Consider the following 27,078-nt stretch of genomic DNA (forward strand, 5'->3'; position numbering starts at 1 on the left):
TTCAATATGCCTTAAAGACAGAAGGGCAAAAAAGTAAAAACACCCAGTAAAAACACTCCACTAAAGCACTGGAGACACCAACAGGAGCTTACCCACCTCTGGGCTCCCTACACAAACAGAGACAGACAAAAATATTCAGAGGGCAAACTACCCGGTGATAACTCCTCCTCCCTCTCTCTTCACAGACAGTAAGGCCAATGTAACAATTACAGGAGCACCTATAGTAGTGTTTTGTTTCAGATGACTAATGTGCTTTGATGCAAATCTCTGATTGTTCCCACTTAAAATGCTTTGGTTTGCATCACAGAATAGTCTCAGACTACATAAACTGGATTCCTTTCTGATTAAGCTCAACAATGCACTCCAAGAGAGCACCTGAAGTGCTCCAAACAACAGAGCTACTCTGAAGTAAACCAAAATGAATATAATGTGGACACTGGGTCCCCAGCACTATCAACTCAAGACATCCACTCCTATTGGTGTGATGTGACTTGCTAATGCAGATGAAGCTTATAGGATCTGGTCAGCAGACCTGGTAGTATAATTATATATATTTGATATATTATGATACTGCAACAACATATGGTAGAACACTACACATCTGCAACACACAGCTTTTGTCTTATGTTATTCTCATCATTTGGGTTTTTTGGGGTTTTGATTTTCTTTTTTAATACTGCTCCTTACTACATTTTAAAAAGAAACTGGTTTTGCATGATCTGTTAGCCTCCCTCCAAAAAATAATTATTTTTATTCTTGAAAATTTTCGGTCCAAACATTGTAACTTTGCAAAAAAACTCTAAATTAATTACAAAAGTATTTGTATCAAACCAGCACACAGCTACTTCTATTAGAAATAAAATAAAAACAGTATCTTTTTTTATCTGAGAGCTCATGATGAATTATTTTTCTAATGGACTTTTGTGATCGTGTCTGAATTAAGAAGTTCACTCACTATGTTTCCACACTAACTAGCTGAAAACGGTATGTTACATTATTTACAGGTGTATAGCCTGGAGGCAGAGGGTGATCTGACATGGGGGAAGTCTCCCTTTGCGTCCCATCATGTAGCCAAGACAGCACCATGGCATACAGCTGCAGCTAGAGAAAAGATGCACTCCAGCTACTGCAGAGCATCCTAGCCTTTTTGCTGTCTTATTAAGAAAAGAACCAACTTCAGCCACCATTTGGGGTCAAGGAGCCAGAGGACAGCATGAATGAGCACATATGATTTGCTGCACCTGACACAGGAGAGTAGGAGACAGGGAAAACAAGATATTAGAATTTTATTAGCAGGCATGTATAAACCTGAGCCTGAATATCAACTGGGACTTCAGAGTACCTTCATCTTTAAACTATGGTGAGCTGCGCTGTAGCAATACAGTACCCAGAATGTAGTACGTGCAGTTATGTCAACATAATTAATCTGTTGCATAAAGCCACCACATAAATATAGTATATAACACAAAAGGCTTTGAGCTAGGCAGGTCTTCCACAAGCCCAGCAACAAAACCACACAGGAAGCATTTGTGAAAAACAACAAAGTAGAGGGAATACTGGAGATAAATAACAACAACCTTTTTCCTTGCCTACTTTCAGGTTATGTAAGGATATTCAGTTACCTTGGTATTTCTGTACTTTCATTCTCTCACACACAATTCAGACAATGTGGTTTACAAGTTTAGAATATTAATGTTGTCCATTTTCCTACCAGTGCTATCTCTCCTAATCCAAGCTGGGCACGTCCCAAAGTCTGCCAGGCATCCCAGGAACGTGGGTTTCTCTGGACGGCCATTTCTGCTGCATGCACTGCTGGGAACATTTCATGTAAAGACATCAGGACCTATGACAGAAAAATAAGAGGAATAAAAATAAGCAAAATTGAAAAGAGATTTTAAGTCTTCTGGGATTACCCAGGCAACCACCATTGTTTCAATACCTAAGGACAGGTTCATCTCACCTATCTTTTTCTAGTTTTAAAGTTAGTTGCCTCAGATAGTCACTCGGACTCATTCCATAGCCCATGGAGAGACACAGGCATGCTAGAGGATGATTCATCTGAACTATTTAAGCAACTCTATTAGATTAATTGCTTCTGAAGGCATCCCTCCCCCTGCCTTCCTCCCTACAAACCTCACACTCTGTGAAAGCATAACAGAATACACTGAAGAACAAACACACTGAGAATTAAACACAATAAATAAGCAAGTATCATTGAAAAACTCCTGGGTTGTATTTTTTTCTTTTTAATAGAAGACTGGAATCTACTAAATACAGTTGCAGTGCACATGATATAATTATAGAAACAATCCCTGTAATTCAGCATGGAAACAGTCCTTAACAATGACTGTTGTACTTGGAGAGTAAGCATTCTGCAACAGCAAAGCCTAACTTAGACATGAAGTCACCTACATTAAAAAAAAAAAAGTGGTTTCTGAATGTGGAAGTCTTTTACTCAGCAGCACAGGTTAGTGTCAGCCTGTTACCATAGTATTCTACTCCTTGCATTGAATCTCCATAACTAAGCCTATAAATCATAGTTAACCATACATAACATGGCTCAAAGCTTGTCGTATTTTTCCAAGACCACCATGAGATTGGCACATTACCTGAAGACCTGCATCACTCTGAGATCATGATTTCAGACACCCACATGCTATGGTAATAGATACCAGTATAAGAAACAAATGACAACCGCATTCCTACAGTATGATGAGAATGTCAACCACAAGAGTAGGACTCATGTGTGGGCAACCACTTTCATCCCAACTGACCTGCAAGCATGAATAATAGTAGAACATATGAGAACTGTTGCTGAAGTGCAAAAAGCATTTATTTAACCTTACTGTTCTATGATATATTAAGTAGACAAATATGAGTGTGGAGTCGAGGAGGATTCAAACGCAATAATCTTGAGTATTTACTTTAATTAACATAAAGTACTTGCACAGCACTGGGGTGAATACAGTAAAAAAACCAACTTTACTACAGAAAGTAATCCTGTACCCAAGAAACACAGGAAGCATATCTTCCAATAAACCCTTTGGATCCATACTGCTGCTGTTTTAACAAGACTAAATTTGTCTAAAGACTAGCCCTATGGCTTCTCTTCAATTCCATTTAATAGGCTGCACACTGGAATTTAGAAATACCTAAAAATCTTTAAAAAAACAACCCATAGCTGTATGCCATGTCATTTTCCCTTTTTTCCTCAACAGTTCTCAATGACTGTGCTTTGTAAGCAAAGTTTGTAATGAATCCTGTGTATTTTTCCAAAACTTTCAGTTCAACTGCATTTTTGTGTGGAGTTTCTCTTACTTGCAGATCTGTGAACTGAATCAAACTGTTACTATTACATAGGTGGACATCCTACCAAGATTAAGTGATTCTGCATCTATCAGCTAGCTTTTACATTAATCTCTTAATAGGTTTGTTCTCATAAGAGAAAACAAATCCAAATATACACTCACCTGAACATTTTACGCATCCTGAGTATTCAGTATTTCCTACCAGTACTTTCTACTGCAACACAATTCCAAAACATCTACTTAAGTAAATCTTTTGCAGTTTTTGATTAATTTTACTGCTTTGTTTACTGAATTGTGACCTCACTAACAATCCACTTTCATCTATTTATGACTGTTGTGTGTACTAGACAGCTGCTTTAAAAATGCTCTTCCAGATCACGGTGGTAATTACTGTGCTCCTAGTAACTATGACATCAGTTTCTCAAGGTACATTCAAACAAATACAAATTTGAACATACATGCATTTCGTCCAGCACAGGTGTTTTTTTCAGTTATTAATAAAATGATTCAGCTATACTTGTCAGACATTATAAAACAATAAACTTACTAATGCACACCATTTTCCTACACTTTTGTTTTCAGGTGAAGAGATCATCAAAATGAACATACAATGACAGACCTGAATGTGTGCAGCCTTGCCTTCAGTTACTCTACATGTGATATTATTATTACTTTAATAAAATACCTGTACATGCTAGATACCACTGCCTTCAGTTACTCTACATGTGATATTATTATTACTTTAATAAAATACCTGTACATGCTAGATACCACTGCTACTTGAAAACTGAACCAGCAAACACTCAGTTATTCTACATCTGGAAAATAATGCTGAAAAAGGAATAAAAAAAACCCACTAGCATAAAGTTTTCTTCTGCACAGATTTGTCAAGAGGTGCTCAGTCCTTTTACTGGGACAGGCCACATGGACACAACAAAGCCAGAGAGGAACTGTGTGCGCTGTAGCCCCCACCGTCATACAGTGTGCCTTTCACATGCTCAACATGCAGCCATGTCAAGCACCAAATCTATGTATATATACATCATCCCCCGATAACACACAGTCTAGTGTGGTCTCCATTTCGCTAATATGGTAAGTACCTAAAGGGTTATTGTCACTCCTTACACATGTGCCCCTTAGGGGGTGTGCAAAATGGGGGAAGTCAGGTAGAAGATCATGGGAATTATACTGATGGCCTTCGTCAAAACGTAGATTTCTCATCCTGAACTAGCTTAACATATCAGTCTAACAAAACCCCACAATCATACTTCTAATTATGGGATAGCATTTCATGCACAACATATTCTTCAGTATTTATACATACTTGAATAATATAATAATCTTGAGTTCTGCGTGACAATACAAGATGTAAGGCTTATTTTCAAGGATGCAGCTACACTGAAATACTACTTCCATTGCATTTCAGATCTTCTTGCATAACTCATCACTAGTTTAAACATACCTAGAACTGAACTCCTTGTGTCCTTCCCAAATCATCTTACTTTCTTTTATCTGCATTTCTGTCATTACCATGACAGTATAATTTTTAATTTTCTCTTCCTTCACATAAATTCAGTCTACATTTATGCCTTGTATAACACAAGGTTATTTTGCTATCTGCAAAACTCTCTTCATAGTCTTGATTATGTTCCCTTAATATTGTCGGTTTCCTTGATCCCTACATATCACACCATAATGGACCAAAGTCCATTTGACTTAATAAAAAATAAGACACTCAATGAACGTCTTGTTCAAAGTCTTGCTCCCACTTTCTACTGTATACTACTTGATTTTCTCCTCTTGTTTTAAGAATCTATATGATTTGCTTCCTTTTATTTACCTCTTTTTTAATAAGTTATGCCTATTTTATTTGCTCCAATATGGCATCAACATAATGGTCTATTTTTCTGCTTCTTACAAAGATGCCCCCAGATCTTCTTTCATTTCAGCCCATATGTTTGAAATACTTGAGCTGATCAGAAAACTATTATCTGTTCATTCAAATGTGTGACTGAAACATGAATCTGGAAGTGAGCAGCAGTCCCTACACCCAATTTGAGCAGAATGCTTGCTGCTACTCTTACATTTGCTCAATTTTATCTCATTCTCACAGTCATTTACTTTCTTGATAAGTTTGTTTACGCTTATATATTTAACTTCAGTAACTGTTTTTGAAATAGTTATTCTGTAGAAAATGGAATAAACGGAACACACCCCCAAGGCCTCCCTCCAAAATAAGCATGTTCTTTGATTTGGCTGACTTTCTTTCAAAAGAGTAAAGTGAAGTCTTCTGTGGGGAGTGTTTCTTGTTGGGAGCTCTATTGTACTTAATACAACAAACTCTTGACTCTCTTTTAATCCTTTATGGACTACTTCAGTACAATTGACTCTAAACTGCAAGCCACCATCAGCATCAATCCAGACCTGCATACAGTTACATTAGTTCATCAGTAACTTTGTGCAATCTCTTTTGATTCAAGTTACATTCACACCGATTTCAATGTGGTTTTGGTGGGGTTTTTTTGACAGCAGAGATAATCGTTGCCCTCTGCTAGTTATTTCCTGCAAAACATTCAGATTACTAGTAAAAACAGGAACAAGCAAGCATTATTCTAAAAAGGTCGCAAACCATTATAAATAGAGTACTCAGACGTAACGTCTCTTTTTTAAACAGATGTTTACTTTTTAGAGAAACTAATTCAGTTGCATTAGGGTGTTTTTCAACAATCAGACGAATGGTCTATGTGATGCTTCACAGAGGAACTATGTATCACTGAAAACTCTATTTAAATCCCTCTTCCTCAATGTTCTAGCATTAACTTAAGTCTTTAGATGGCCATGCATTCAGAAAAATGCAAAAATATAAGCTTATATTAAGAGAGTATAAAGATATTAAGCTTTTACACTTCAAAATTATGCTGGGGAAAATCTTCATAAGAGACAATCCTACCAGCAAAATGGGTCTTTAATCTATTTTGAAGCAATCTATGACAGAAAAGGGCTACTTTGCCAGAATCACCTAAGGTAAAGACAAGGATGTGTGTGTTTGCTTATGAACACCCTTTTAAGAGCAGACACACTAAGATCCTATTCCTTTCCTATTGCTCTCAAATGAATTTCTCAGATGAATTTTCTTTTGCAAACTTCATTAGCAGCATGGCACTCAAATTTCACAGTTAAGTAATCTCATTGCATATTTGATTTATTTTCCAATTATAGTGATAACACTTCATTAGAAAACATTCTTAAAACTAATCAAACAATCAGAAAAAAATCTCACAAAACAGAAAAAACATCTCAAGACTCTCATGCACGCATATATTAAAAATGACTAGAGGGAAATGTCTTATAAAGATGTTCGGTAGGTGGATTTTCAGCAGTTACTTTATTCCAACATAGACTTATCTTTATCACATGCATTAAAACAAAGAAAATCCACGTCACTACAATGAGTTAGTTTAATAGACCTAGTTTTTTTAAAAAAATGAGACAGATGAGAAGAATGAGAAGAACTCAATAGCAAAAAACCAATAAAACATAGCAACTGCCACTGGGAGACTGACCAAGTATTAAAAATCCAGGCAGTAGAATGACCTGTCCTCTCCTACCCACAAAATTTTGGAAGTGTTATGAATCTGAATAAGTCCTGGTTTTAGATGAGCTCACTGGCTTGAAGCTGAATCACTATAGATAGATACATTCCAAATCCAGTGAAACTGACCGAATTCCTTCTTCCATCCAGAAATCCATTTCAAAACACTGATGAATAAAATTCTTCCTATCCACAAGCAGTTTACATTTATCCATGCTGTAAAGCAATCACCGTTACACCACACAGCAATGCTTTTTTGCTATGTAGCTTTCTGGAGTTTACATCAGTGTTTTAATGGTAAACTCTTCTCGGTACATCCCAGTTAAAAAAAAAAAATCAATTATTAGCTGATTTGTTATAACCTAAATTTGGGATTGTGAGTCTGGTAATGACTTAGGAACCTTATCACTTCTTAAGCAGGAAGAGGGATGGGTGGAAGTTGATATTATTTCCTCACTGAGTTCAAGATTAAGAAAACCTTTAGAAGAGAGGAAATGGAATGATTTCAATATGACTATACTGGGTTTGGCCTATTAAAAAAAAAAAAATCTGAAATCCTGGTCCTGTTCAATGAATGCAAATTGAGGATGCAGGGTTGTACAGAAACTAGATCCTCAGACAGCTGATGACAAACATCCAAACAGCTTATTAAATGGAGATAAACCTGATGGTTTGTTTACATTTGTATTTACTTGTTTCTATACATGTCTATAAACAACTATATTGTATACTTTAGGAATCGCGTCATTTTAGCAGAATAGCAGAGTGCCTGATTCCCGAGTTTGTTATATATATCATAATGTAATAAGTCTTTTGATGTGTCTCTTCACCCAAGAAAAAGAGTTCCACGTAGTCCAGCATACAAATGTTTAGACCCAAATTCAAAGAATTTCTCAAAGCTTGTTCCTCCATCTTTGTAATTCAAAGCAGCAATAAAGTAATTTAGTCAATGTTTAAGAAACTTAGCCCACATCAATTTCAAGCAGTATTAGTGACTGCATTAATATAGGTAGTCTTCATACACTCCTTTGAATATACTTAGCATACTACTCATCTAATACTAGAATCAACACTAGGCTGTTATTTTGGGGGTTTTTAAAGATTTTTTTAAACAATATAGAAATTAACTGCTTGCACATTTACTTGTCACTCATTGTTCTTGCAACACGGGAACAGTTTATGCTGTTAATGGAATATCAAGTATATACACTGAAAAACTGTTACTTGCATGCAAGATCTAAGTGCACCACTAACCTCTCTACACACCATAATAATCTGCTTTTAAATGGATCAAAAAGTAGCTGAGAGCAATGGAAAAAAAATCTCATCAACTTTTATGAGTTTTTGAAGCAGTTGAGCAATTCCACAATTCCCGTATGATTTTCTGGAAACACACTTACTGCAAGTGACATTGACAACTGGGAACTTTAAACACTATTTCCACTATTCAGAAATACTGAAAGACATTTGTCCTACATCTGTTACGTTAAAACACAGGTCTTTAAGAACTTACCATAAATATTTACAGATTCCTACTGTGTCATTAGCATATTTATCTGATTTATTAATTCAAATTTACTTAAAATGTTAAGTTTGCTGCTGAGAAAGGAAACACTAATGAACTGGGAAGCTGCTATATAACCCAACATATGATTATCTTAATAAATAAATGTAACAGGATACTCAGATATTCAAGCCCATGCAAAACACTCTATCCAATGTTAATTCTCAAAAGAAATTACTTCACGAGAAGACTTTTCCTCACTGAAAGAAAATTGGTATAGACCATAAAGAATCTTTGCATATTGCACAAAGTCATCCTTAACATGAATCACCTCCTCTAGTATGTGACTCACATACCAAGACAGGCAGATTTTCATAGGCCCGGTGCTGGTCAAGCCCTTACTGAAGCTGGTGTAAAGTTCTTCCAAATCTGGAGCTACCAAAACTTTCTGATTTAGCTACACAATAATAGCTGCAGTATTTGTGCTAGTATGCTGGATTGGAATAACATAGTCAGCTCTAAGACAGAATCATTTAAATATTAACCACAATATTTTTGGAATGAATTACATATTCCTATTTTGGCACACATGGATTTTTACAGCTCACATTAGTGCCTTTAAAGGTAGAAAGGTATCAAATTACACATTATATTAATCAACTTCCAGTAAGCATAAGTCATACCGCAAAAAACATCTGTAATAATTATTTGTGTGTACTAAAGAGATGTTACCAATTTAAAGATACGAGGTTTTATTAAAAAGATTAAATAAATAATTTTATAAATGCATATTTTGTACATAAACTTTTCTGGTGTTCTCATTCACAGTATAACAGAAGTGTTATGCAATATCAGAAAGTGAAACCAAAGAGAAACAGTGCAACTGCCCAGCACTGGTCTCTCCTCTTCAGGAAAGGAAGAAAAGGCATGGTGGAAGCAGAGGCCTGGGTTCCTTTATTCTGTCAGCTTTCATTACTCTCCAATGGTTTCATTAGACAAAGACATTTTACAAGACGAATCAGAGTCACACAGCTGGTTTCTCAGCTCTTCCTGGTGAGCAGGAAAACTGTCTGCCTTATTGCTCAAACTCACCTTTGCAATTTAGCTGAAATACAGGGACTAGGGTGCCAAGTGAGCAACCACCCCTCAGTATTAGGTATTGCAGCTGGAGCACCGATTGGAGGATGTTGTAGTAAGCATCCGTTTGCATAAGTCACTGCATCATAGTTCAGATCCTGGTAAGCTAACATAATTCCCTGTTCTCCTGTTATATCCACTGTGAAAATATTTATTTTTAGTATAATTTTAATTAAATAGAGTACTTTTGGAGAGCTACTTGAATTCCTGCATTTACATAAGACCATAATAAAGAACTGTTAAAAGAGAGCTATTCACTAATTTGTCCCACTGAGCATAACTGTCCTTTTCAACAGCTTTCTCTTGACTTTAAGTCAAAAAAAAGAAATTCTAATTGCAAAATAGAGGCTACTTCAAAAACACCTTGTGTTAACGAGCCAGCATCAGAGCACATGAACCATTTCTTTCCAACCTAGAAGAAATTCTACTAGGTAGTCTGTTTTATTCAAAACATAGTTAAATCTTTAAACTATAGTAAAAAAAATTATAGGACTGATATCATTTTCACATCTTAACAGAATTTCTTTACTAGTGGAGTTAAAAACTAAATGAACAAATGAACAGCTACATAAGTTAACAACCTTTACAGCAACATGGAAAGCTGCTAATTAAAGCAGAATTGTTTTATTCTGTCTGTTCCAATAATGCATAATTAAGATTCAGAACTCCTTAGCACATAGCTCTGCAAATGCTAAAAAGTTTACACAAGAGCAGAAAGCAATGAGACAAATTTGTTGAAGAAAAATCTTCCAAGAACTTCTAAACACAGAGAAGTCCCAGGGCCAAAGCTTGCTGGAGTCTAGGCAAGTATCATGGGGGAAGACTGCTACACGCTTGTATCATTTGTATGGCTCTTTCCCAGCCACCTCCTGTTAGAAGTTGTCAGGATACTAGGCTAGACAGATCTTTCATTTAAGCTAGAATTGATGTAAAAGCATCCAAATACAAGTAAATATTCAATGGAGGTTTACATGTTTAAGATGTTTTGTTATCATAGAACTCTAGAAGTATGTAGGAGTCAAGTACCTAAATCATATAGGAGATTTGTAAATGCTAATATACTATTTAAATAGCACATAGATCTGATCCTAAGCATGCCCAAGTTAAAAGAAAGTACAACTGCAGAACTTCTGTAAGGTTTGAATAACATGGAGAGATTTTTAATTTTTTTTTTGAGAGAGATGCCTACTGTTTTAGAAGTTATGAAGAAATAACTACTACAAATCTAGCCTGGTGAGAAAGTGGGAAGAACAAATGCCCACTTTTCAGCATCATGTAGGATATAGAATGAGAGAACTGCACCAGAAAAATTCAGTGATTTAAAGTAAAAAAAATTACTGCATCTTACTACCAACACCATTCAAATTAATGAATCAAGTCAGAAATCAACCCTTCATACACAGCCCTCCCCAAGTATTTCCTAACACAGTCTATCTGGATCCCTTATATGTGTATGATATGTTGACAAAGCGATCCAACAATACAATTCTCCCAAAATAATTCAGGAAGAAAAACCCTTTAAGACCATAAAGTATTTCTCAAACCAAATACAAAACCAAGTAAGATCTAAACCTTCTGCAACTATATAAAATGAAAGCCTCTTTCAGTATTACTCTATTGAAATGAGCTTATGATTATTCAATTAATTATTTTGCAGAATCAAACTTTCTTCACTTCACAGACAGGAGGAGGAGATGTGACAGCATCCAGGGGAAAAAAAAAAAAAAAAAAAAAGAGTAGTCACCACACCTTGGAAAATAGCCAGCTTTACTTCTTGGGTTTTGTTGGGGGTTTTTTTGGGTTTGATGTTTTTGTTGGGGTTTTTTGGGTGTTTTGTTTTTTTATACAAGAAAAGAATTACAATAACAACCAATACTTTAAAACTAAACAATATAGCAAGCTTCCTAAAAGTTACATAACACATTCACTGAAGTACCATGATTTTACTTTCTCTTTTCCTTTCTCCTAACTTTAAACAATGTATTTTTCAGCCATATTTTGAGCAGCTACCTTCCTAAAAATAATTTTTCCCACTCTAATCTGTCCAGCTGGTTGAAAGAAGCCATACATTTCTTGTTCTCATCCTCAATCCAAATTAAAATCATTTTTTATTATTATTTAATAGAGAAAAATAAAAGTATTTTTGTACCTTTGCATACAGATGGAGACAATAGCTTCCCAATCCGAACAAAATAATGGATCCTGGCACTTTTGGCATCTAAGCCACACAAAGACACACTGAAACTACAAGCTGATCCCATAACTTTAGTGAGGCGCTGATGGCTGCAAGCTTTTTTCCTCAAAACAGCTTTAAAATAAAGGCTTAGATGAATTGACATCGTAAGTATACTCTGTTTAATGCTCTTTTCCAAGACTAATTTATCTATGTAATACTTAATATGAAAACAGACTGGAGCATATCTTTTGCATACAGTATTTCTGTTTAATGTTGATAGTATTAAGCCAACTCTTTAGAAAGAGGAGGCAGATTTTTAACAGTGAAATTTGTTAATCTATCACACTAAGGCTCTCCTTGCTTCTCCCGATACAATTTTTAAGTATTTCAGTTGCTTTTTCCACATTGTAACACCCTAATTCATGTCCTAACAAAGATGTTGTTTATTATGATTGGCTGGGATAACAGCATTATTTTAATTCCTGTTAAAAGATACCCTGTTGTGTTGGGAAAAAAGAAGAATCTAAGTTGTGCTGTAGTTTATGCACAAAACTATACAATGTTGCACAGTATCTGTTCACAAGCACAATGTTTTATTTTTTAATTTCTGAACTGATAAAGAATTGTCATGCTTTACCTGTGATTTCATCTCATAAAGCGTAGCATCCTCTGGAGTTAACTGAAGTGCTTCATCCCACTTGTGAATAGCCTCTCGATACCTGTAGTTAAAACAATATTACAGTCTCACTATATTTAAAAGATATTAGATATTTCTATTTATATCCTGACATTGTCCCAAATAAAGTTCCATGGCATGTCATTAGTATTAATGATTTTTCCAACCGTTTCCCTGTAAGACACGCTGAACTGTTTTCAGGAACTGGCTTTTTGTTCTTCTGACCAAATGGATGCTAAGTTCTTCTGTGCAACTGGCCTCAAGTGAATTTACAAGTCAACACAGGAAAACCATGGCAAAGCAATGACTTAAAACTAGAAATCTTGAACTGACTCCAATTCCCGTTATTGTCAAAATCAGCCTTAGTCAGGCATAAAGAAATATAATCTGAACCCAACATGCCTTGCTACAGTCATCATTTAAAATTTCTTTCCAGCCTAAAAAGGCTGAAACATAGCAGTTGCCCTCCTGCATTTCTGTACTGTAAGATACTAAAGACATCTGAGTAACTTTGGTATATAAATATAAGAAGGAAGTTGAAAGTAAACAGCGATACTGAAATCACTCAACTTTGGGAAGGCATACAGTAGCTTCATACCATGTTGCCCTTCCCTGGAAGACTGAAGAAAACAGAAGAGTTGACCAAAATCAATAAAAAGTAGGTCTTTGTCTTGAACAAAGAGGTAAAACTTGGACAAATGCATACTAGGGTTTTGAACCATATCGAAGAACAGTAACAGCTTAATAAGATGCAGTTACAGGGGTGCAGTCTTTCAGCCCTAAAGGTGGCCTCAGATTAATGAGTCTGTGGGATGCCATAAGTTCTCTGAATATGTTTCAAAATCCACCTTTGTTATGGAACTGCATAGGAACTCCGATATTTATATTAGTTTCATTGCAAAGGAATGAAAACAGTTACTCTTGATAGAGACATACACTGCAATTTTAATATAGTATAGACAAAACTAAAGTAATTTTCACATGCACTTCATATGGGAACAGTTTTTATCTTCCCCTATTCCCCATTCCTCCTTCTCTTTCCCTTCCCCATTTTTCAGTCCTCCAGCTTGTATTATGCCTCCAGGTTTTCCAGAGCAGTCACATGAAGACTTCTGAAAGTTCTGAACCAATTGGGAATAGAAGAATAGATTGGAAAAGCAATGCAACTGAAGTAAAACTCTCATTGTGATTCAGGTATATTAGTTTGTAAATGACATTGATAAGTGTGTTTAGCACTCAAATTAAACATCACAGGATGTTTCAATAAATTTTCACATTTCCTCAAAGTTTTGCCACCAGCTGTGCATTTGTCATGTCAGTTCATTCCCCATGGGCAGGTGTTCACACTAAAGGAAACATCACCACATTTTCTACGTATGTCAGTAGAAGCCGTAAGCTGTCATTTAGTTAGCAAGAACTACTTTTTGAGTAGAAGATTATAGCTTTGTTCAAGACGTAGCACAATAAAAACCCACACGAGTAAGGGAAGTCCTCAGCTCAGTTAGGTGGTGTCCTGGCCATGCAGTGACGCGCAATATTGCGAGTGTAGCAAAAAAGTTTAGAAACAGATGATTTTGGAGAACAGAGCAAACACAGTAACAACATCAGTAACCACAAAGGAAGGAACAACAGTGGCATTCTGGAAATAGATTTAAGATAAAAGTTGCATTTCAAGAGCCTCCATTTTTACTTCTGTGGAGGGAACATCACTGCTCAAAGTGTCAATCTGAATGGGATAAAAACTCATAGCAAGAACACACTACCTCTGAAGGGAGAACCAAATGTGGACAAATATTCCCCCAAATCCTGTTGGGTTTTGCTGCCAATTTGTCAACAGTTTGCCAACAGAATAAAGATGGGCAAGGGAAAACAGGTTGTCCATTTACAGAAATGCTGTACTGTGTGTGTTCTGTGTACAAACGGTAAGTTACTCAACTCCACCTGCAACCCTCAGAAAGTGTGATCAAAGAGAAGTGATGACAGAATGCTGGAATCGCTTCCCAGGACTGAGAACACAACAGAAGAGGGCTGGAGAAGGAAGATTTGTCTGCAGGTACATGCTGAACCGCCTGCTCAAAAGACTGCTAGCTGACTACTAGTTTATAGTGTGGACATATCCACACTGCTGTGAAACATCAATCTTTGCAGTGCATATATTTCCTTAAGCAGAAAGTCTGATAAAACACGACTGTTCTATTCTTTTAGAAATTCTCAGTAAAAAAGATGTTTCCATTGTTGTTCCAGGAAAAACTAAGGATGCTGTTCTTATTAAAAGAAACTGAGCCATGTTACTTGCTCTAATAATGCAAACTTAAAAAAAAATGCCTTTCTATAAAGACAGTCTTTTAATCAAAGAATTTTCTACCTCATTCCTTTGAAGGAAAAGAGTATATATGGTATTAAATATCAAATGCCCTACTGAAAAAGTAGCCTGGGGATATAAGATACAGTTGTAAAGTCAGTGTTCCAGTAAATGTTTTATGAAAACCATAAACCTTGGCTGAAATAAGAAGTGAGCTAACACAGGGGTAGTGTTGTAGAATAAATTATTAAAAAATAGATCATTTTACTGTCTCTCAGTATCTTTTTGAGCTGAACTGTACAGGACCTTTATTATTATAAGGAGGAAGAAGGAATTTTGAAAAGGAAAACTTCCAATATAAATATGATATCTGCTTTGGGTTTAATGAACACAAATTTAATGAGCATTTCATTCGCTATTCCCAGTTCTTTCCTTAACAAGTAAATAAGCTCACACACAGCTGAGTGACTAGCCGGTAACAAGCACATATGCATCAGCTGAACTGCAAAAACTACCATGACATAGCTGGCAAAACTGAAGTAACAAATTTTAGCTTAATGCTGTTCCACGGAGGTCTGCCTGAACTTCTTCCTGTATGCCTGATGTGGAAAGAGAGCACACATGTTCAGAACACACGCCATGGCACAGCTGATGCACAGTAACGTGCATTTGAATCTTATATCCCTTCAGAAAAAAGGAATATGAAACCTACCACTTCAAAAATTAAAATAACTTGTATCAAAAATAGCATCTCAAAGAAGAATGAGACTTGCTATGGTTTAACCCCAGCCGGCAACTAAGCACCACACAGCCGCTTGCTCAGCCTCACCCCCCCAACGGGATGGATGAGAGTTGGAAGGGCAAAAGTAAGAAAATTCGTGGGTTGAGGTAGGAAGTTTAATAATTGAAATAAAATAAAATAATCATAGAATCCTAGAATGGTTTGGACTGAAAGGGACCTTAGAGATCATCTGGTTCCAGCCCCCCTGCCATGGGCAGGGACACCACCCACTAGACCAGGTTGCTCAAAGCCCCATCCAGCCTGGCCTTGGACACTTCCAGGGAGGGGGCATCCACAACTTCTCTGGGCAACCTGTTCCAGTGCCTCACCACCCTCATACTGAAGAATTTCTTCCTTATATCTAATCTAAATCTGCCCTCTTCCAGTTTAAAGCGATTACCCCTTTATCTATCACTACATGCCCTTGTAAAAAGTCCCTCTCCAGCCTTCTTGTAGGCCCCCTTCAGGTACTGAAAGGCTGCTACAAGGTCTCCTTGGAGCCTTCCCTTCTCCAGGCTGAACAACCCCAACTCGCTCAGCCTGTCCTCATAGGAGAGGTGCTCCAGCCCACTGACCATCTTCATGGCCTTCCCCTGAAGGCCCCCACTCGCTCCATGTCCTTCTTATGTTGGGGGCCCCAGAGCTGCACGCAGTACTCCAGGTGAGGTCTCATGAGGGCAGAGCAGAGAGGCAGAATCACCTCCCTCAACCTGCTGGCCACGCTGCTTTTGATGCAGCCCAGGGTACGGTTGGCTTTCTGGGCTGCAAGCGCACATTGCCAGCTCATGTTTAACTTCTCATCAACCAACACTCCCAAGTCCTTCTCCTCAGGGCTGCTCTCAGTCCATTCTCTGCTCAGCCTATATTTGTGCTTGGGATTGCCCTGACCCATGTGCAGGACCTTGCACTTGGCCTTGTTGAACGTCATGAGGTTCCCGTGAGCCCACCTCTCCAACTTGTCAAGGTCCCTCTGGATAGCACAGCCACACCACACAGCTTGGTGTCGTCGGCAAACTTGCTGAGGGTGCACCCAATCCCACTGTCCATGTTGCCAACATAGATGTTAAACAGTGCCGGTCCCAATACCGACCCCTGAGGAACGCCACTTGTCACTTAGCTCCACTTGGACACCAAGCCATTGACCGCATCTCTCTGAGTGCGACCATCCACCCAATTCCTTACCCACTGAGTGGTCCATCCATCGAATCCATGTCTCTCCAATTTAGAGACAAGGATGTTGTGTGGGACAGTGTCAAATGCTTTGCACAAGTCCAGGTACATGACATCTCTTGCTCTTCCTTTATCCACCAACGCTGTAACCCCATCATAGAAGGCCACCAAATCTGTCAGGCATTATTTGCCCTTAGTGAAGCCATGTTGGCTGTCACCAATCACCTCCTTATTTTCCATGTGCCTTAGCATAGTTTCCAGGAGAACCTGCTCCATGATCTTGCCGGGGACAGAGGTGAGGCTGACTGGCCAGTAGTTCCCTGGGTAATTATAGTATAATAATATGATAATATTGTAATAATTATTATAATATAATAATGGCAATAAGAATAATAGTAAGTTGTAGTGAAAAGAACAACAACAACAACAAAAAGAGAGGAACAAAATCCAGGAAAAACAAGTGATGCAACTGCTCACCACCTGCTGACCAATGTCCAACTCGTCTCTGAGCAGCGGTCACCACCCTCCAGCCAGCTGCCCCCCGTTTATACACTGAGCATGACGCCATACGGTATGGAACAGCCCTTTGGCCAGTCTGGGTCAGCTGTCCTGGCTGTGCCCCCTCCCAGCTTCTTGTGCACCTGGCAGGGCACGGGAAGCTGAAAAGTCCTTGACTTAGTGTAAGCACTACTTAGCAACAACTACAACATCAGTGTGTTATCAACGTTATTCTCATCCTAAGTCCAAAACACAGCACTATACCAGCTACTAGGAAGAAAAGTGACTCTATCCCTGCCGAAACCAGGACAAGACTCAAAAATTGCAGATCCATCCACTGGTGATACTATAAACCTTCTTCAGAAACCTCTGACATTTATTAAAGTGGAGATTAATCCCAAGAACAGCTGGCTGGGGGCCTAATGACTGGAAAGCAGCTTTGCAGATAAAAGACCTGGGGGTCCTGGGAGACAAGAACTTGAGTACGAGCCAGCAACATGACCTTGCGGCAAAGCAGCCCAACAGCATTTTGGGCTGCCTTAGCATCACCAGCAGACAGAGAGGTGATCTACCTCAGCTCTGGTGAGAACACACCTGCAGTGCCAGGTCCAGTTCTGGGCTGCCCAGTATGACAGAGACATGGACACACTGGAGTGAGTCCAGCAATGGGCGACAAAGAAGATTAAGGGCCTAGAGCATCTGTCATATAAGGAGAGGCTGAGAGAGATGGACTATGCAGCATGGAGAAGGGAAGGCTCAAGGGGGATCTTATCAAAGTGTAAAATACCCAATTTGGAAGGAGGGCAGGGAGTAAAGAAGATGGAATCAGATTCTTCTCAGTCATGCTCAGTGACACGACAAGAAGCCATAGGCACAAATTGAAGCACAGGAAATTCTGTTTAAACATATCTCCATCACTGGATATATCCAAAACCCAACTGGACAATGTCCTGAGCAACCTCCTCTAGTTGACCTTGCTTTGAGCAGGAGTTGGAGTAGAAAATCTCCTAGGGGTCCTTAGGATTATATTATACTAAGACATCAGCAACCTCAGTGATACATGTTTTAAGATGAAATATGACTATCTCTTGGCTAAATGAAAACAAATTTTAAGCAAAATACAATCTTACAACAAATAGACCCATTAATTTTTAGATGTCTGGGATTACTGTAAAATCTTATCTAATGTAGCAGTAAAGAAGTCACAGAATATTCATAATAGGCATATCTTGATTTTATAGAATATCAAATTAATATTTCCAGCTAAAGTAAAACCCTAATCTGTATATACATTGTAACTAAGCATCTAAACTCCAGAAATATAAAGCATTTTTAAGAAAAGATTATCATATTCTGAAGTATTGAATTACTATTTATCTGAGTATAGAGACACAGTATATTTAATTTTATCTACCCACAGTGATTTCAGTAAAATAGTACACCTCACTATAAAAAATTGTACAATTGTAACCAGAACTTAATTATCATTTTCTCTTCTTTATTGCCATGCCATAAAAAGGAATAAATTACTGAGAACTGGATACATCTGGGATGGCTTCAGTGTAGAAGATTTGATGGATCTTGCCAATTTTTATTTAACAGCATATGAAATCCCGTAGCTCCCTTGAAGTACTAAAACTGTTCTCTTCAGACGTGCTATTGACCATCTGGGAGCTATACAGACTTGGCACGTTTTACTACAGCTTGCTAAACTTTTGAAACAAACATCTCATGCTTACACTTCACTTTTTCAAGACCACTTCTGGGAAAACAGGATCTCTTGAACTCTTAAATAAAATCATTAAAATAAATTCGTATTTCCATAAAAAATATTTAATCGGTGGCTTCTGAGTAAAAAAAAAAACAAAAAAAAAAACTAAACCCTGTTTAAGTTACAGAGAGATCAGTTTTTGAATCATACATGTATATATAATGCTAAAAACCATCACTGCAGATCATGCAGGACCTGGAGTCCTGAAGCTTTACTCCAACAGGCTGGCCACAGTTGATGCTTCAGGAACAGATTGAGACAGGGCATGCTCAGAGTGACACTGAAAATATCTGAAGATATACTGAAGAGATGAGATGGTATCAAATTCAGACAAAATTGACACAGGGCTGTAGGAGAGAGGCACATCGCAGGAGTACAGTGTCAGGAGAAGGGATGAGGCAATGTAACTCCTGGAAATTCTTAGGGACTTGGACTCCTACAATCTGATGTTACAGGAGGACGAGGAAAAACATGGTTAGACGGAGCTAAGGAAGGGAAGAGGGAAAACAACATTTTAAAAGAATATGGCTAAATGTCAAATACTCATATCATATAGGATGAACGTGAATTGCCTGTGGCCACCAGGAACACCAGCTAGAACAATTTTAATGCAGTGTAGGGTCAAATTCAGACTTTGGTGGAAGCTAAAGAAAAAGAACACTAGTCAGTAATTACACAGAGTACATAAAAAGAAAAGAGAAATTAAAAGCAAAGCAGCAGTTGATTACAGAAATAGACTTCCCTTTTTAAGCTGGGAGACGATGCAGAGCTGGACTGTGGGAGAAAAGATGCAAAGAACAGGTGAAGGAGAAAACTAAAAAGAATAAAGGAGAATGAACGTCACATGGTTTTTTTGTGTCTAACAACTTCAGAGTCTTGCAACCCAGCTAGGTTTTTACTGTAAAATACTTCCTCTGCTGAGGGTGAGGAGGGAGGTATGTGGCACTTTATAGAAGCATCTAGAGAAGAACAGCGTGCAGAACAAGTGAAAGGAAATTGTCTGTGTAAGCGTGCGCAGAAAATCCTTCTGCATAGTTAGTGCCATACAGCATGTTTAACCTCACTGGTAACCTTCACAAGATTGGTAGGTCTTTAAACACATGAAGTACAATAGTAAATTTTCTTTTGAAGTGTTAGCAAATCTACAGTTTTTTTTTTTTTTTTATTGCAGACAATTCTGACACTCTTGATGAATCATCATTACTGCAGCTCAAAAACATACCTATTTTATGGCAAATAAAGTGTCATACGTTACTTCTGATTATGGAGGGAGAAAGTAAAACCAACTGCTTTACTATCTACTAAAACTTCCAATAAAACATTTTAATTTAACAGGGTGATTTAGGTATGACCACACTAACGACCACAGGTAAAGAGGTACCTGACAATTTTTCAATGGCACCTGGCCATATATGTGTTCTTGCCCCACAGTAAAGGGGAGATAAACACAAACTTGCTGTAACTGCCCTTCAAGTAGGTAAACTACACTGAATTTACCATGGGGTAAAAGAGCATGCATGTAGCTAATGCACATAATTTCAAAGCACACTTATTCAGAGTTACTATTCTTGCACATATTAGACCCCTCAATATCAGGTTGTTGACACCTGGACACTAGTAGTGCACATAGTGAAAACAAGTCAGATGTATACAGCAGAATCTTTTCCTATGCAGCAAATACAAAGTTCTGTTACAAGTAAATCAGTTGAATATACCACAAAATTAAGTAGCCTCACAAATACTTCGAAGAGACTTATCTCACTTAAGAACACAGAGGAACAGATGCGAAATACCATTTTATCACATGCCAAAAGTGATTACCATGCTAAACTACAAGATCAAGTTTTTAACATAAGTTCGACTCGCCATTTTCCTAATTTTTATTTCAGCCACACATGTAAATATGGACACCTTTTAGCATTGCATCTATTAGGCAAATACAGTTTTGAAACTACCTTTGCCAAAGAAAAAGAATGAAATCCAACATTGGAGAAAGATGATATCGTAACTAATACCCAGAAGTGAAAGCGACAAAATCAGGATTCTGGTACTCTCTCTTACAGTGACATCCTCTCTCATGTGGGAATAACATTTAATTTCCTCACATACAATATGAAAAAGTAATTGCATAAAAAAAATTACTCACTACTACTACACAATGATTTTATTGAGACCCAGGAATGGAATATACTGCAGTAAATAATTTTAACGACAAATGACAGAGGAGTTAATGCAACAGAGTACTAGATAACAATAGGGAGTGAACAGTGCCTACACTTGACAGTCTGCCATAAGATGTCTTTCACAAATACATTTTATATTGAATTGTAAGCTGAGGGCCCTGCTGCCTTTGACTTATTTTTATACCCTTCTTTACAATCTGGTCAATCACTGATTCATGGTCCACCCCACTCAGATACTGCACTTATCTGTAAGGAGACAAGAAAATCTGTAAACAAATGCAACACCTCTGGCTGCTGATCAATTCTCTTGCTGCTAACTGAAAGACCGCTTTCATTCCTGTGCCTTGTACACTGGTACTATCAGTGTGTGCGATTTCAGGGCTTTGTCCTCAAGGAGGGCTTTCGAAAGTGTGTATGTTCTTCAACCATGAAATAATTACTTCAGCTCTGACTAATATAGAATTATACAGTTGTTTGACAAGCACTGGCTGAAGCAAGACCAAAGGACATATTTTTCTTTTAAAAAAAACCCTTTATATTCAGGAAAAACCCAAGCAACTTGCATACTACTAAACAAAACCTTAGTTAAACATGCCAATGACATGCAAAATTCTAGAAACTGGATGCTCTACAGTTTTGTTTCTGGCTTTGCTGTAGAATGGACCTGGCACTGCTACTTCGTATTATTTCCCTGAAAATACAGATTTGATATAAAACTTATATAACACAGAGGAATTTACTTACCTGCAAAAAGAGTACATCATGAAGACTGTTAGAAGCTCAAAGAAATACACTGCTAATCACAAAGAGTTCCTTATCTTTGCAAATGATCCTACAAAAACACTCAAAAGAGTCAAAATAACTGCAATTTTTTTTACAAGTTCAGGCTAATTTTAATTATTTGTCATAGTATTGAGAACTTTGTAGTATAATGTTTAAGTGGGAATCGTTAATAGCACAAGTTCTCTCTACAAGCTGTTAACTTAGACACCAGGGTATTATTCAGAGTGGAGGAATAGAATTGGAAGAATATATTATGCTTCCTTCAATTAAGTGGTGGTTTTGCTGGTTTAGTTTTGTCATGAAAACCACAAGACTTTGCTGTCTCTGACTACATACCAGATTAACTATAGAAATATTAACAGAGAGACTGCAGTGAGAAATATTTAGATTTTTACCATGTAAAAGTTAAGAAGTACAGTATGCACAAATGTTTGACCTTAAGGAGGAGTCAAAAGAAATAAGCTATTTCTACTTGTATTCTATTAACATGAAACTGTCAAGTAATTGCAAAACAGAACATAAAGAGCTGTGTAAAAATACACCGTGAAAGATCTTAATTCACCAGTGTGCAGTATTTGAGAACATCTTTACAGACAGGCAAACCTTTTACCTGTATTTCTCCAGTATCTATAGTTGTGAGTTAGGTAACATACCTGTTTGTCTTAAACGCATAGTAGAAGAATCATTTTTCTATTTAAAAAGGCAGTGCTAACAACAGAATTGTTGATACAGAGGAAATAACAGTTATATTCACATATACTGTAAGACATATTAGAGTGCTTAAGAACAGAAATTGTCAAGACCTTCCACACCACTGAGAAATACTCTCACGCAAGAGAACATTTACTATGTCATACAACTACTGTGTGCATTTAAGAGCATTAAAAATAACAAATATGAATTATATACATATAACTAAAAAAAAGAATTCCATTTTCAAATGCTTTCATGTTCAACATTAGTGTCAGATAAGATGACAACTGGTAAAAAAGAAAACACCTAAGGAATTCTCTACAGGGTCTAGAAGCTACTTTGCAATCATCTAGAAACATGTGGAGTACTTTGTTAAATCCCAGCCTTGTAATTTAACATAACATACTTAAAATTGGGTACTAACTGTCATTTTATGGGTGAGAGCTCTGTAGGAAGCCAAAATAAACAGCGACAAATAGGAGCAGAACTGAGGTTTACACATGGAAATCCAAATCAAGAATAGGTATAAAAGTTTTATTACTTCTGAACCTGCCATTTCATTATTTAAGCAGTAAGAACAGACCGTAGTAACCTTACAAGCTTCAAAAGAGAAAAATCAATTCACTGTTTTAGTATCCCAAACAAAAGCTGCAAATTAATATAAATCAAGTATCAGATATTGCAATAGTTATAATAGCTTAGTCTCCACAGAGAAATAATGTATTTTTATTGCTGAAATGAAGTTTTAAATACAAAGCTTTAGTTCCTCAAAATAGTTTCAAAGAGTAGTTCCTCTGAAAGCAGCAGGACACAAAATGTAGAAGAATAATTTTTATGCTGCGTTTGAAGAAATTTTGAGGTCATATTCCGGTCTTGAGAATTATTTGTTCAGATAGCCTTTAGAAACATAGTAGTACAGCTAGAATGATGGGTACCATCTGTTTTCTTCTTAGTTGAGTAGGCATTTAATCCTTTTAACCTTCTAATTATTTGTCCAGAGATGGCTGACAGCTTTGTCTCTCTTACTTCATGTTATGATCCTACTGGTTCTCAGAAGTCAGTCATAGAAACTAGGGCAAGAAGTCAAAAGCTGTCAACAGCACCAAAAAAAAGTGCCAAAAAAAATTTCTGGGATTAGATATCAGCATTTCTCCATCTTTCTCAAAATGACTTATTGCCAAAATATGATGCTCAAGGGTAGCGTATTAACAGGGCAAAACATTTTGGGAGAGATTATATACAAAAAGCAATAGTCTGCTCACATTCTGTTCTGAGCAGTTCCATTTCATCTAGTTGACATGCTCTTGTTATCTGTACTAAATAACGTGATTCCCCTTCATTTTCTTTCCCTCTATTACTTTTGGCCTCTTTGCAATGTTTGCTAATGTCGACATCACAGAGTAACAATGATTGACGGAAGTTGTATACAAAAACTGAGAGAAAGAGATAAAGACAGAGGAAACGTAATTCTCTATGGCATTTTGAGACTTAAAGGGCAATTTTAATTCATTTTTCACGAAATTGCCAATAAGTTGAGTAGGCAGGTGCCCTACAAACCTCCCCACATAGCTGAAACTATTAGAAAGTATTGATGTAAAATGACTATAAAGTACCAATACAAATACTAGTCAGCAAAAACCATCAAGTCTCCTGAAATAAGTGAAATACAGACATGCAATACACAGTATTATCTACCTACTAGGACATAATATACACATATACAGATTGTATAGAGACTGGATGTCACCATCCAGACCTAAAGGAATGTATCAGACATTTCTAAATCCCAAGATGACTAACATGCAAATCATACACTTAAAAGTGGCAAGAAGAGTGGGAACTTTCACTACCAGCACTGCAGAGACAAGGTGTGGTAAGCCTCAGTGTCACTAGGCAAAAATGTTCTGTAAAAGGACAGATGAGGCAAGCTCAAGTTTGTGCTCCAATTTCCGTGACAGAGCTAGTTAGTCACTTACAACGCTGTTATGTTTCTACTAATAAGCAACTTTACAAGAACCAATAGATTCAGACTGATGATTTTTATTGGCAGTGTAATTTTGCATACACATAATAGTGCCTATTGAAAGAGAGTAACAGCAAGAACTGTTTAAACTATCTCCTTCAATTTTTCCCATAGCACAGCATGAGATGCAAAATAAAACATTAAAGATTCAACAGAAGATTAATATTTCAGATGGTCTTATCTGCATTAATTACTAGATAGGAATACTTAAGCCATTTAGTCCACAATATCCTACGCTTCTGAATCCCAACTTCTAAAATTAATTGTTCCTCTTCCTCTTATTTTATGACTCAAATCCTATGCTCTACCTAGCAGGGAAGACCTACAAAGAATATTTTGAGTTCTGGAAGGACTCCCTTTCCATTAAACTACCCACAGATTTACAACACACTTTCAGAAAAGTAAACAGGACAACAGACGCTAGTTTGTTACAATAACGCACACAGCTGCAATGCATCTGTGAACTAGAAGATCCCTTCTTCTGGAGAAAAAAAAAGGAAGCAATCAAAGCTTGACAGCTTCCGTGTTGCATCTGGAGAAAGGATCTGTGTCTCAATTAAGTATAAAAACATACCCTTTAACGTATATTCCTTACAACCTTCTCTCTTTAAACATTAGGTTGATCCTACTGATTAGATAAACATAGTTAAGTCTGACTTGCAAAAGGCTTACTATTTCTCTACAAATCGTTTTCTTGGGTGTAACGAAAGCTACCATCCACAAACTCTAAGAGCATCAATGAATTTTCTTTACACTGAGAAATATACTCACCTTGGTGATATTTTTCCAGTTTTGCTCAATCTTTAAAATTTCTCTCTCTCAATCCCAATTTATTATCTGAATGTGATGACCAAAACTAAATAACTTGGGCATTCTCACAATCAGTTAAATTATATTGAAAAGCTATAAATTACACAGAAAAAAAAAAACAGGTTAAAGATTTCTCCCATACTTATGCAATGCTCCATGTAATAGTTGTTTATACTAGTAATTTACATTAAAATTCCTTAAGTTTTATGATAGCAATTTATTCTGTAAATTAATTAGGACATTTTAATATTTATTATTCTAATTTTAGTATTCATTTCTTTCATCCTGTATGTCAAGAAGACTTCTAAAATTTTTTCCAGTATTGCGTGAAATTCCTTTCTCACTTTGAATCCCACAAAAGAAATCAGCTAATAAAATAAAAAAATTCTGAAACCTCGTTCATTCAATTGCACCCACAACACAGAAGTACTGGAATTCTGCCACATTTCTGAAAGGCAAATAGAAGTGTCTTTATATAAAGTTGTTTTTTAAAGGCAGATAAAAATGTCTTAATATAAAGTTGCAGAGTCATTCTAAGTGAGTTTTCAAAGGTTTTTCTGCACTCTTCTCATCTCAATCTACTTTCTTGCCCCTGCTTTGCACCACTATAAAAGCTTTTGCTTCTTAAACCAAGTCAACAGTCTAATCCAGGTTATGACCTGTCCAAACATTTGTTTTAAAACACCAAGCAGCTCCCCAGTGGAATTCGCCATTCGGCTACATGAACACAAAGAAGAGATCTTTATTTAGGCAGCCATGACATCACCATATTGTAATGGTTTCGCATGATAGCTAAACTTTAACATCTCAAGTATACGTTTGGATGTTGGAGAAGTTCAAAGTCCTTACTTTACTAAATAAGACAAATAATGTGATAGTCATGAAACTGAGTGCATTATAAAAAATGGCATCTTTAGCAAATAGCTCCCTACCACCTTCATACCGAGAGCTCTACAAACAGATTTTTCAATTTGGCAGTGAGAGAAAGATGGTCTAGCAAGGGCTGACTAAACCAAATTTATTTTCTATACTGGAAAATTTTTATTTCAATCTCAACATGTAATTCTGATGCCCAGAATGCTTTATACAAACCTTTTCTTTATTAAGCCCCTATTAAAGTCTTTTTTAAAGTCTCAATAAATATTAATCAAATTCAGATCAGTAATGCTCTTTGAAGACCAAAAGCTGAATTACTTTACTGAGCTACAATTCTATTTTAGAACATGCAATACTTCAAATAATATGTCCAGGAAAATACGTTGTGTGAGCAATACCAGGGAAAGTTAACCTTCTGACAAACAGAAGAGTTTCATTGACAGACTAGATTAAAAACAATCAAAAACATCTATGTCAACATCCAAATCCACTGAGGGTGAATTTATCATCATCACAAGAGCCAATTGCCAGGAAGAGAAAAGCTTGTATTAAAGCTTCCAGACAAATACAGCTTCCTACAGAGAAGCCTAGGCTGCAGAACTCCCTTCAGCAAGTTTGTGCTATTTAACATATTTAACAGGTGCCTTCCATTTTTAACAGTAAAATAGGGTTGTGGAGCCAGCTGAATACAAGCCATTATTCATCGACAACGCCTCTTATCCAAAGAACCTAGTTTAAAAAAAAAAAATCTACAGCTCTGAACTGCATTTTGTCTTAACTGTCATTTCTTAATTT

The 27,078-nt window shown here is 36.8% G+C and overlaps 1 protein-coding gene across 4 annotated transcripts in view; it reads right to left on the reverse strand.

Moving 5' to 3' along the window:
* TTC33 (tetratricopeptide repeat domain 33) overlaps nucleotides 1-27,078 on the reverse strand; it is a 50,338-nt gene that overhangs the window by 10,213 nt on the left and 13,047 nt on the right. For all 4 annotated transcript variants that reach the window (XM_082336332.1, XM_082336333.1, XM_082336331.1 and 1 more), the window contains exons 3-4: nucleotides 12,355-12,436; nucleotides 1,712-1,843 (exon numbers count right to left, since the gene is read on the reverse strand). In XM_082336332.1, the coding sequence (XP_082192458.1) occupies nucleotides 1,712-1,843; nucleotides 12,355-12,436 (214 nt within the window). The remainder of the gene's footprint in view (nucleotides 1-1,711; nucleotides 1,844-12,354; nucleotides 12,437-27,078) is intronic.

Source organism: Platalea leucorodia, assembly GCF_965183815.1.
Source record: "Platalea leucorodia genome assembly, chromosome: Z".
NCBI lineage: Eukaryota > Metazoa > Chordata > Aves > Pelecaniformes > Threskiornithidae > Platalea > Platalea leucorodia.